At 45.1% G+C, this 12264-nt stretch overlaps 2 protein-coding genes across 2 annotated transcripts in view; one reads left to right on the top strand and one right to left on the bottom strand.

The window, feature by feature from the left end:
- Window positions 1–912, bottom strand: part of LOC9636185 (ABC transporter G family member 15) — a 4561-nt gene extending 3649 nt beyond the window's left edge. The window contains exons 1-4 of the mRNA XM_024684710.1: window positions 762–912; window positions 603–685; window positions 266–555; window positions 29–200 (exon numbers count right to left, since the gene is read on the bottom strand). Coding sequence (XP_024540478.1) covers window positions 29–200; window positions 266–555; window positions 603–685; window positions 762–912 — 696 coding nt within the window. The remainder of the gene's footprint in view (window positions 1–28; window positions 201–265; window positions 556–602; window positions 686–761) is intronic.
- Window positions 913–9968: 9056 nt separating this feature from the next.
- On the top strand, window positions 9969–11695 carry LOC9636184 (probable cysteine desulfurase). Its single transcript, XM_024684709.1, has 5 exons — window positions 9969–10259; window positions 10307–10512; window positions 10577–10775; window positions 10835–11257; window positions 11336–11695. Exons 1-5 carry the CDS (start codon window positions 9969–9971, stop codon window positions 11693–11695), a joined length of 1479 nt encoding a protein of 492 aa, XP_024540477.1.
- Window positions 11696–12264: the final 569 nt, after the last annotated feature.

The following is a 12264-nucleotide window of genomic DNA, read 5'->3' as shown; positions in this document are numbered from 1 at the left end:
TAAAGAATATGAAATTTGAGAAAAGTACCGTGCTAGCTTCCATGGCATCTCCAAAATATACAAGTGCTCCCTGAGATAGTAGGCAAAGGTTATCAAACTGCTCAAACACTTCGCTACTTGGCTGGTGAATTGACATAATAACAGTGCGTTTTGAAGTAGCGAGGTTCTTAATTGTTTTAATCACATAAAACGCGGATGCACTGCAAAGAAAAACATCAAATAAAAATTATGATAAACCAGACTTAAAAATCATATAAATGTTCACCTGTCTAAACCACTGGTTGGTTCGTCCATGAACAAAAGAGATGGTTGAGTTAGAATCTCCAGAGCAATGCTCACTCTTCGTTTCTCCCCTCCGCTCAATCCACGCGAGAACCAACCTCCCACCACTGTATACTTGCAATCTCCAAGCCCCATCTCAGTGATCACACTCTCAACCATCTCCATCTTTTGGCTTTGGGGCAGTGAGTGAGGCAGCCTCAATTGAGCAGAGTAAGTGATTGTCTCCAAGACAGTGAGTGTTCCTAGCAAAACATCTTCTTGTTTCACATAGGGCTATGACAGAAAGTTTGAGAATCACAGAATCAAATGTTTATACACACCGCAGTCCCATGCCTCATGTTCGTCTGGAGATTCCCATTCACAAAAATGGATCCTTCTCGCCTTGCGTTCTTGGCCAATCTCCCTGTGATGAACGACAATGCAAGAATCTCGAGCTTTAATCTATTGCCCAAACCCAAATCAATCTTGGAAAACTATACCAGTAAGTGCATCGAGCAAGGTGGACTTTCCGGATCCCGAAGGACCCATGATCGCCGTGATTTGGCCGCTCTGGGCATAGCCGCACATACTCTCCAGCAACACTCGTCCATTGCTCGCACTCACACTCAAATCCTTCCATCCGACATCCATAATAATATATTAGTTCTCCTTTCTCTTGAAAACTTGGGTAAGATTTATAGCTCTCCAAGTTGGACTTGGACTTTCAGCTACTGTAACACGGTAAGATCTTAGATTTGTAGGAGATTAATAGTGTAAAATATTGTTTAATTTCTTTCTTGTGTTGTCTTGACTTTCCCATTCAAAGTCTGTCCAAAAGTCTCGAAATTCTTAAAACTCTCGAGTGTCTTCTTCTCAGGAAATTTGGCATTCCAAGGACCATTCCCTGGACATATCTTGTCTTTCCCAAAGATAATTCTTCATTAGGTTTTTCTATATCACACCTAAATAAGATAGAAACACTTGTGAAGACATTTTCCTCACATGGTGCACTAAAGAAAGATATTTGTGATGGTTGAAGAGGACATAGAGTGCATTCAAGGTAGCCACTTCATTAAAAACAAGGTAAGTTTGCAAAAGATTTCTTATAACATTTTGTCTTTGTAATCAATTATAGAGAACTATTTGAGAGATGAATTTTAGGTTCAAATATAGAGGGAAAAGGGCTTATGAATAAAAGTGCAGTTAATAGTTTTAAGATATTTAAGGTTCATTATCTTTAGGTTGAATAATGTTAAAGTAGTGGACCTTTTAAAAGTTTAAATTCAAGAGTTTACATTTGGTATTAAAAAGATTTCATGTTTGACTTTGTTGGTTGGTGAGAGGAATCACACTACATGTTGAGATTGACATTTACTAGATATTAGAGGGATTTCAAGTTTGACTTGATTGGAATCACACCACATGTTGAGATTGATATTTGGTAGGTATTAGAGAGATTTTAGGTTTGATTCTATTGATTAGCGAGAGGAATCACACTACATGTTAAGATTGATATTTGGTAAATTCAGTTTGCCTCTGGATGGACTCGATATGAAGGGTAGAGTGTCAAGAGACTGGGCCTCTCAAGAAATTTACAACTCTTAGACTTTCATTCATGAGGGACCGAGCCTTTCGGGAGAGTTATAGCTCTCGACTTCCATTCATAAGGAAGCTTACAAGGAAGCATGGTGGATTATAAATAACTAAAGAGAACGATTTAAAAGAGATTTTAAGTTTGACTTTATTCATTGGCAAAATGAATCACATTACATGTTGAGATTGATATTTGGTAAATTCAGTTTGCCTTCGAGTGGACTCGATTTGAGGGGTAGGGTGTCAAGAGACCGAGCCTCTCAGAAGAGCTATAGCTCTTGACTTTCATTCATGAGGGAGCAGGCCTCTCGGGAGAGGTACAAATCTCAACTTCCATTCATGAGGAAGCTTACAAGGAAATATGGTAAATTGTAAACAACTAAAGAGAATAACTTAAAAGACGATTCAAATATAGAAGGTGAATAAAATGGTACCCCTTTTTCTAATCGGTGTTGAAATTGATTTCACACCACATGTTGACATTGATAGTTAGCAAGTTTAGTTTACCTTTATATGGGCTCAACTTGAGGGGTGGGGTGTGTGAGACACAAAATCCCTAGGCCCCAAAGTGGAGCCAGAAGGGTGCCATGTGGTAGTGGCTGAAGCGAAAGCCAAACGAGCGTAACACGTTTGGACTAAAAGCTCTGACTTGATAGGTTGAGAGCGGGAGTGGAACTCCCAACAAAGTGCTTGAGGAATGAGCACGAAGCAAGCAATAAGCGAGGCTCTAAAAAGGGACCCAAAAAGGACTAACACATGACACGTGGAAGAGTCCGAGATGGACCCGAGATGGAGTCCGAGATGGAGTCCAAGATGGACCCAGGATGGAGTCCGAGATGGAACCGAGACCGAGACCAAGACCAAGACCAAGTCCTAGTCCGAAACCGGGACCAAGACCGAGTCCGAGTCTGAATACTAATATAGGCAGTTGGGTGAAAGCCCAAAGCGATCATCCCCTGGGGGGGGGGGGGGGGGGGGCCTCCCGGGGGTTCCAAAAATATAAAAGGGAAAGTGGGGGGGTTGGACCCTAAGGGAACTTTTTTGGCCAGGAAAGGCCATTTTGGCCCAGGAAAGGCTATTTTGGCCCAGGAAGGCTAAACCCCGGGTTGGGGGATGAACTGACCCCGGGGAAGTCCAAAACTAAAGGGAATACGGCCCCCCAAGGGGGGAACCTTGGTGCATAGATGATGAGCTGCCTCCCCATCCCCCGGGAGATCAACTGGCCGATGCTCCCAATCCAAGTGTGGGTGGCACTACCTACTTGGATACCTGGTGTGGCTCAACGGAACCTCGTTCTAAGCCCATGGCTAGAGCACCTAAAGGCGGAAGGCGGGGAGAGTACCCACGGGGCTCGCGTAGGGCCACGGTGTTCCAAAATGTTGTCTCGAAGTCCCAAATGGGGGAAAGGAGGAGGAGCAATCCTCTAGTGTAATGACTACAGATACGGTTACATGGCGAGGAAGTCCCAGAGGACAATAGGACTTAGTGGCCGGGCCTGTGGGCCTTGATCTAGTGGCAGTGTTGGTGAACATGGCCATGGATGAAAAAGGGACTTGGTAGGAACTGACAAAAGGATGTTGGGGAAGGCTATTCCCCATGTCTGTGGGCATTCTAAGGATGCTAAGGAGTGGATTTGGGATGACCACTTGTGAACGGACGGCCCAATCTTGGAGAGATAGGATTGTGATGCAAGTGGTATTAGACCACCAGTGCGGCAAAGGTGAATGGGCATGGCCTTAGCGTAACAGGCCGATATGTCAGTGGTAACTTTGGGTGTCGGTCTTGGGACTGGACACGTGGAGCACTTGGACCAAGTGCAAGGGTTGAGTGGCATAGATGCCATTCTCGGGACTAACAAGTCCCAAGTCCTGAATTGGACTTAAGGAGGTTGTGAATGAGACTCCTCCAAGTGGTCAGAGGTGTGGTTAAGTGACTAAAGTAGAATAGAAAATTTAGTCGCTTACAACTTGGTATTGGAGCTGTTCCTTAGTCCGACTTTTATTGGTGCTCATGTATATCACCATTGATGTTGGCATCAGAAGGTCCTAGGAGTGGGCCTATCCTTGAGGAATAGCATGTCGAGAGGACATGGCTCTCCACTCAAGTTCATGCGTGAACTTGGGCATGATGTGGTGGATAGAAAAGGGCCAGTAAGGGAACGACTTTGGCATCTTGGGAACAGTATAAGGATTTCCTTAGAGAGCTGAGGATGTGATCCAGATGAGCGTTTGACTTAGCAAACTGGCTGAAGTAGTTGTGGTAAACAACTACAGTTGGGATCACGGGAAATATGCAGACTCCAAAACAATAAAGGAGTTACAAGATTACCCTCATATAGTTGAGGCTAGTGTTCACAACTTTGAGACTAGAATTGATGACCATGGGAAGTCAAATACAGAAGAGGATATAAGTCCTTGAAATGGTAGCCGGAGCTACCTCTAATAAATGCTGGAACAACCCAAGGAGTTGGGGGTGTACTCAGAGGATGAGTTGGTGTTCTCATCACATGGACAAGTGGTCCTAAGGGGCAAAAGGTTGCCCCAAGAGAACAAATCAAGTGTTGGAGTAACACTTGCAAAGATGGTCCTTGTGAGCAGGACCTGAATATAAAAAGTTATATTCCAGTGAGTTAGCACCTCAAAAGTAAGACCTTATATTTCGGGGGATTAGCAAAGTCCAAAATGCTTGATGACTCAAGTGGAGTCAAGGAATGGTCCTAAAGGATTGGTAGAAGCATTTGGACTGAGGTGTATGTTGCCCCATGAGGTATGGGGAGGATCATAAGATCCAAGTATGAGTACAGTGGGTATCTCATTGATGGCAGAATGTGCCATACTAAAGTTGTGGGAAAGATGTTCCCAGAAGAAAGCAACTTTGGCCCATAATTGGGTGCAAACACTATAGTGCGGTATTAACAGATAGTTAGCATGAGAAACAATTATATTGGTCTTGGCAAAGACCTAGACACTAATAAGTAGTGTCATAAGGATAGGCTCGTAGGGCCGATGGTGTGGAGACACCAAATGTGCCAAGGTGTGATACCTTGAGGTTATGATGGTGGGTTCATAAGAACCTCTTGCCAAGGGAATCCCAACGGAAGCGGGAATGGCATGGCTTAAGCTGGAAGGCATGCGATTGGAGTGTGGTGACCCAGATAATGTTGGAGGTGTGGAAGCACCAAACAATGAGTGGTAGGACTTGACAATTAGGGGGCAACTAAGCAAGAGGTGCAAAGATAATTGGTTAAACAGGTAGAAGGTAGCTACCCAAGACTTTTTAATAGCATAAGGAAGTTAGATATACCCTTATAGGTGATAAATTGCTTATGTTGCGATATAGTGAGTCAATGTCGTAAAAGGAAATGCTCATTGTCAAGGAGACTATTATTGGGACACCCAAACACTCTGGAACACCAAGAGGTGGTGTTTAGTGTCGCAAGGGCAATAGATAAAGCCCAAGGGACTAAGTCCCTAGCGAATGATGGATAAAAGGTGCTATCCAAATGTCCAAGGTTGCGGAGACGGGAGAAGACTGTCTACCCAAATTGGACAAAGCCAAAAATGGAATTTTGGCAAGGCTAGTGAAGGCCCATGAGCAGCAACATTAATCTCGGTGTGTGGGATTATAAGGTGAGCATACCTGGATTGAGGAACCACTCCCTAGGCTATCAGGTAGGTTCATCCCTAAGAATACTTGCTAAGGCATGATAAAAAGTGCAAAACTATCCTCCTAATCTAGAGGAGAATGACCGAAGGAAAGGTGTGAAGCCAAAAGCAAGTAGTAAGGGGATGGAACCGAACCATAGGAATCGAAAGGCATGACCAAGGTTGGTTATGCTAGCTGGGAGTGGAGAATCAAGTGGGGGCTCGAGGGTGTTGTTGTTAGCAACCGTGATGCCATGGAAAGTCTAAAATATAGAATTGTCCATATTAAACTATATGGCAACTAGAAAGCTTGCGAAAAGGGAGGCCTTAACAAGCTAAGGGACAAAGTTCCTTCAAGGTTCCCAAAGACGATTCTAGGTAGCTAGTACCTAGAAGGGCCAAGTGTAAATGGTTCATGGAATGCATGAAATTGGAGTGGTGCAGTAGAAGTGTGGTCTTGAAGCTTGCCATGAGGCAAGGCTATCAAAGTTAAGGGAGTAGTTCCCAAGTGTTCAAAGAGAGGGATTTGAACGAAAGTCGATAGTTAAGGACTTTCACGCTTATGCAGGAACCATGTTATGGTGGTCGGAGGACTTGCCAAGCGAGATTGGCAAGTCGGGGGAACAAATACCCTAGTTGAAGGTGATAACTTTAAAAAGGGTGGGCCATGGGGCCAAGCATGGAGGAGTCCATGCATGATCACAGACGTGTCAAGTGAGAGGACTTGGCAGTGTGAAGGAACTAGGTTCCTAAGTTGTGATCTATAGCATGCTTTGAGTAAAAGTTGGTGCACTGGCATGGAGAGTCACGCCAGGCATCCTGGGTGATGTTGTCTATAGATGCATATACGGAGGTTGGGTTCGAGTCCCGACCCTTTAGTGCTTGGGTTCGAGTCCCAAATCACTAGGGCGTGGTGATGGTTTGGAATATGAGGACACTCATTTTTCAGTGGTCATGGACTCTCAGTGCGGAGATTGGCTTGGGCACACCACCGAGTGGGGGATGCCCTGGAGTCGTGATACACGGTTAGATTGCTTAGTGTGGCTCGGCATATTTAACTTGAACACTTTGGTGCGAGTGGCACCAAGGACGTGGTGAATGAGATGGGGACACCTAGTCTCAGTTGCTATGGACCCTTGGCCGGAAGGGCTAGCTTGGGCACATCGCTAAGTGTGGGGGATGCCCCCGGGGTCATGGTCAACAAGTTAAAGGTCTGGAAAACCTAGTACCTATTGGCAAACCTTTTAAGGTGTCCAGATTAGACCACTAGGTGATCGTACGGCTAAAAAAGGATGAGGTCCTTATGAGGTTAAGGAACAAGGTTTCTAATTCAAAGCATTGATTTGAACTATTGATAATGGTGTGGCTTGGTCAAGGTGACCAAGTGGGAAGAACACCTAAGGGAAATGAACTATATTAATGCTATTGCATAATAAATCTGAGGAAAGTAGCCTCTATAAGAGATCCAAGGGAGGGTCTCAAAAAGTTGAGCTGTGGATAGAACCCGCGGCAGAAAATGTTAAAGAGACGTGCTAGGGGTCAATACGCTTAGGACTTGGCAAAACAAAGTGTTTGCCATGGAACCGAAAGGAAACCTCGAAAAGGGAGGTAGCGGTCCTATGTTGCTGGGTGCAACAACCAAGGATAGGAGCAAAAGACTAGTGGCTAAAAAAAGAGCCATGGGAATCATGGGAAAGAAACCAAATGACAAAGTTAGGCTGAGAACACTAACGTGTTGGGTGCTAACAGATTATGGGAAAGGCAATATTTCCCCAAGGATGGATTCCCAACCGCTCCAATTTGGCAAAAGTGGATGCTCCAAAAGGGGGAGTGGTAAGGTAGCCAAATAATAGGGCCGTGGGCAGCTCTAACACCAATTATGATAACTGGAACTTAGTGCCAAAGGTGGCACGATATCGAAGAGAGGATGATAGTACCCTCAAGTAAAGAACTTCCTAGGATAGGGAAGTGGAGTTGCACCATGTGCAACGTAAGGTGTCGGAGACACCTAGGACATTGACTTTGAGAAGTTAAAGTTGAAAGTTCCAAAGTGCAAAGGTTAGGTCAATGGAATTTAAGACTACTCAAGAATGAGTAGTGAAATTGAGTTAGAGAGGGTGTCTCTAACGGATTTAGCGAGAACTGAACCAATAAAAGGGAGCAAACCACCCCAAGTGGTTGAGTGAGTCTCTAGGTTGGAGAGACTATGCTCCTTAGAGGATGGACAAGGCATAGTGAGCCTTCGGGGTCAAACCATAAATAAATATTGGCTGGGTGCCAAGGATGGAAATGGTAATACCTGCGAGTGTTACTTTATAAAAGGGTTTACCATTTGATGAGGACATCGAACTTCGTCTATGGGTGGTGGAGTTGTGAGACACAAAATCCCTAGGCCCCAAAGTGGAGCCGGAAAGGTGCCATGTGGTAGTGGCTGAAGCAAAAGCCAAACGAGCGTAACATGTTTGGACTAAAAGCTCTGATTTGATAGGTCGAGAGACCCAGCCCAGTACTATTCAAACCCAAGGACGCTTAACCCCAAGTATCCCAAAACCCTTAATCGATTGGAAAAGGGGGTGCACTCTTGTTCATGCCTTTCCCTCTATATTTGAACTCTATGGATCGTCTCTCGAGTCGTTCTCTTTGGTTGCTTACAATCCACCATGCTTCCTTACAAGTTCACGCCCTCGTGAACAGAAGCCAGATGTCAATTAACATGTGGTGTGATTCCCCAATCCAACCAACAGAGTCGGACCTGAGACCGCTCTGATATGAAATGTAAGCTCCTAAGTTTGGACTTCCTGGGAGGTCACCCAGCCCAGTACTATTCAAATCCAAGGACGCTTAACCTTAAGTATCCCAAGACCCTTAACCGATTGGAAAAGGGGGTGCACTCTTGTTCATGGGCCCTTTCCTTCTATATTTGAACCCTATGGATCATCTCTCGAGTCGTTCTCTTTGGTTGCTTACATGGAACTCCCAACAAAGTGCTCGAGAAATGAGCACGAAGTGAACAATAAGCGAGGCTCTAAAAAGAGACCCAAAAAGGACTAACACATAACACGTGGAAGAGTTCGAGATGAACCCGAGATGGAGTCTGAGATGGAGTTTGAGATGGACCCAAAATGGAGTCCGAGATGGACCCGAGATGGAGTCTGAGATGGAGTCCAAGATGGAGTCGAGATGGAACCGAGACCGAGGTCCGAGTCTGAAACCGGGACCGAGACCGAGTCCGAGTCCGAATACTAATACAGGCAGTTGGGTGAAAGCCCAAAGTGATCGTCCCCCAGGGGGGGGTGGGGGGGGGGGGGGCCTTTGGGGGGTTCCAAAAGTATAGTATGTCATACCATATATTGAAATTGACATTTGGCAAGTTTAATTTGCCTCTAAGTAGGCTCGATTTGAAGGGTAGAGTGTAAAGAAAGTGAGGCTCTTGGAAGGGTTATGACTTTTAACTTTTGTTTACAAACTTGATTTATCACACTATATATTAAAATTGACATTTGGCAAATTTAATTTGCTTTTGGATGAGCTCGACCCAAGAGGTAGGGTGTTAAGAGAGTGGGGTTCTTGAGAGAGTTACAATTTTCAACTTCTATTTACAAGGAAGCTTATAAGGAAGCATGATGGATTATAAATAACTAAAAGAATGATTTGAAAGACAATTTATAGGGGTTAAAATATAAAAAGAAAGAATTTATGAATAAAAATGCATCCCTTTTCCAATTGGTTAAAAATCTTTAATATAACATTCTTAGATTTGAATAGTATGAATTCCTAGTATTTTGTTGACCTTATAGATATTTGAAAGTAATCAAGTGGGATTTGCAATGGTCAACAAAAGACTAAGAACCCACTTAGGTGATAAGTCTCTTAGAATTTGTCAAGCTTGACAAAACATGTTATTTCCTTACCATATTAGGACTAAAGCATTTCATACCATACTTATAGGCAGTGAAACTATCTAAAGCAGTTTTGTATTACAAATATAATAACTTACAGTAATTAGTAGTAAAAATGAATTACAAATATTACGAGTAATAAGATCCTACTACCACAAAATTCATTAAAAGTTATAGGTAGCAAACGTATCATAAGCAAAGTAAGAGAGTGCTCACCAATAAGACAATGAGGTGCTTTGCTTCAAAGTCAGCTTTCAAGGCCAGCAACATAACTCCCAGCATCAAGGAGGATTGGCAGCCAGACTTCAAGCCCAATCCTTTCAAGTTCTTCAGCCCCTTTGACGATGAGCAAAAGTGTGTCTGGCTCAGATCCCAGATCATCGGCTCCCAGCTCCAAATCTCCACACCATTCGGCAGCAGGCTTCTCACTTATGCCGATTACACTGCCTCTGGCCGCTGCTTGTTCTATATAGAAAACTTCCTCATCAAGCACGTCATGCCGTCCTACGGTGAGTGAAGCCGTGAATTCTCTTCTGCATATCTGGACCCGCTGCATTCTGTTTCAGGGAACATGCATGCCGAGGACAGCTACGTCGGAGAGAAGACCACCCGGATGGTGAAACTGGCTACGAGTTATGTCAAGGAGTCCCTGGGAGGAACCGAGGACAATGCTCTCTTTTTCTGCGGCTCTGGAACCACTGCAGCTGTGAAAAAGCTCCACGAACTTTTGGGCTTGTCTGTGCCGCCCCAAATGAGAGAGTCAGCCGTGGCAGCGATCGATGACAGGACGAGATGGCTGGTGTTCATGGGCCCATACGAACATCATTCCAACATTCTTCCCTGGAGCCAAAGTCTTGCCGAGGTTGGACTTTTTCGTTTCTTTCAATCTGTCAGCTGTTTAAACCACAGGTTATTCAAGTTCCAATGACCGAGGATGGATTGATTGACATGAAGTACCTCGAAGAGGAGCTGCAAAATCCCAAGCACGCAGATCGTCCAAAGCTGGGCTCCTTCTCAGCTTGTAGTAATGTCACGGGAGTTTTAGTGGACACTAGAGCCATCGCTCGCCTTCTACACAAACATGGAACATTAGCATGTTTTGATTTTGCAAGCTGGTAAGTAAGACGAGATCTTTTAACAAGGACGAAAAGAAGCTTACTTGCCGAATCTGATCAACAGCGGTCCATATGTGAAGATCAACATGCGATCGCGAAAAGCTGATGGATACGATGCTGTGATGCTGAGTCCACACAAGTATGTCGGAGGGCCAGGAACACCGGGCCTGCTTTGCATGAACAAAAAGCTCTACAAGCTCAAGGATCACGCACCGTCGACAACAGGCGGAGGAGTGGTAGACTTCGTCAACTACAACAAAGAGGTCAGTTCCCTTTCCAGCGAAAGAAAAAAGAAAACCAACACTAAACAAACTCATACCAGGACACACTCTACCTGGAGGACATTGAAAGCCGAGAAGACGCTGGAACACCTTCCATACTCCAGCGGATAAAAGCCGGGATTGTCTTCACTGTCCAAGAAGAAATAGGATACCGTCTCATCGAGTCGAGAGAGCACAACTTCATCACCACCGCGTTGAAAAGGTTGTCCAAGAACCGAAAGATAGTGGTGCTCGGGAACACGCAAGTGAAACGAGCAGCAATCGTCTCGTTCCTCGTCCGGACCACTGATTCCAACCGTGGAATCCAGCAAACCGTGCTGCAAGGCCGGTTTGTAGCCAAGCTCCTCAACGATTTGTTTGGGATCCAGTCGAGAGGAGGGTGCTCGTGTGCTGGTCCTTACGGCCACTCGCTTCTCAAAGTCAGTGATGAGCTTTCCCTGAAATTTCGAGCAGCAATTCAAGAGGTTGAGAAGCAAAACAATAGAAGGTTTCGCCAAGGAGCTTTTTTCTAACGAGGAAAGAACTTTTTTTTTTTCTCACAGGGATATAGCGGTGTCAAACCTGGATGGACGCGCTTGAACTTCGCATACTTCCTCTCCAAGGAAGAGTTCCATTTCTTGCTGTGCGCCATAGAGTTCGTGGCGGACTATGGCCAGCGCTTTCTCCCCCTCTACGAATTCGAGTGGCAGACTGGGAACTGGAAATACGAGGAGAAGAACAGCATCAACACCACCGCCAAGGCCACATTACACAAGGAATGGACCAAACTCCCACTGCTCCAGCAGCACAAAGATTACCTGGGCACCGCTATGGCGATTGCCAAGCAGCTGGCACACGATCCAGGCCAGGGCAGCACGGCGCCCGCCGGCATTGATCCCGAGCTCGTTACCTTCCGACTCTAGGATTCTTGAGCGCTATATTCGTTTTCGCATCAATTCAAACAAAAGTTTGTGTGGTGGAATATATATATACTTTACGCAACCCATCTCCAAAGTCAACGAGTCATTCAGTGACTTCGCAAGACTCTCCCGCCTATGGCTTCTCAAGGTACGTCTCCAAAGATCCATGTCCTCGCATTTCCCAGGAGAAAAATCAATGCTGGGTCAGATCAAGAGAGCCCCAATCTAGTGGAGTTTGGAGAGAGACACCCTAAACCGAATCCTTCTTGGGGCGCTCTCTAGCTGCAGATCTGGTTGAAGGGTAAGACAATCTCTAGGCATTCGGTTTGGATATCACTTTGCATAGCGCCTTCGCTTTTCTTGAAGTCAAGAAAATATCAAGAGCTTTTCCGAGGTCAGGGTTTTTGTTGATGGTTTCAAGTGCAGGATAAAAGCGCTGGAATCAATAGCTGCGCCAACACTAGTAGCGAAGCTACCATACAACATGCCCTGTGAACACACCATCCTGAACAGTGTGGGAGATAAAGGAGCCCCGGGAACTTCACTTGGTGTTGTGGCAAGGAACTGTGTCA

This window comes from Selaginella moellendorffii, unplaced genomic scaffold (genome assembly GCF_000143415.4).
Source record: "Selaginella moellendorffii unplaced genomic scaffold, v1.0 SELMOscaffold_42, whole genome shotgun sequence".
NCBI lineage: Eukaryota > Viridiplantae > Streptophyta > Lycopodiopsida > Selaginellales > Selaginellaceae > Selaginella > Selaginella moellendorffii.
Note: the sequence above shows the minus strand (reverse complement) of the source record. Positions and strands in the feature narration are given on the sequence as shown.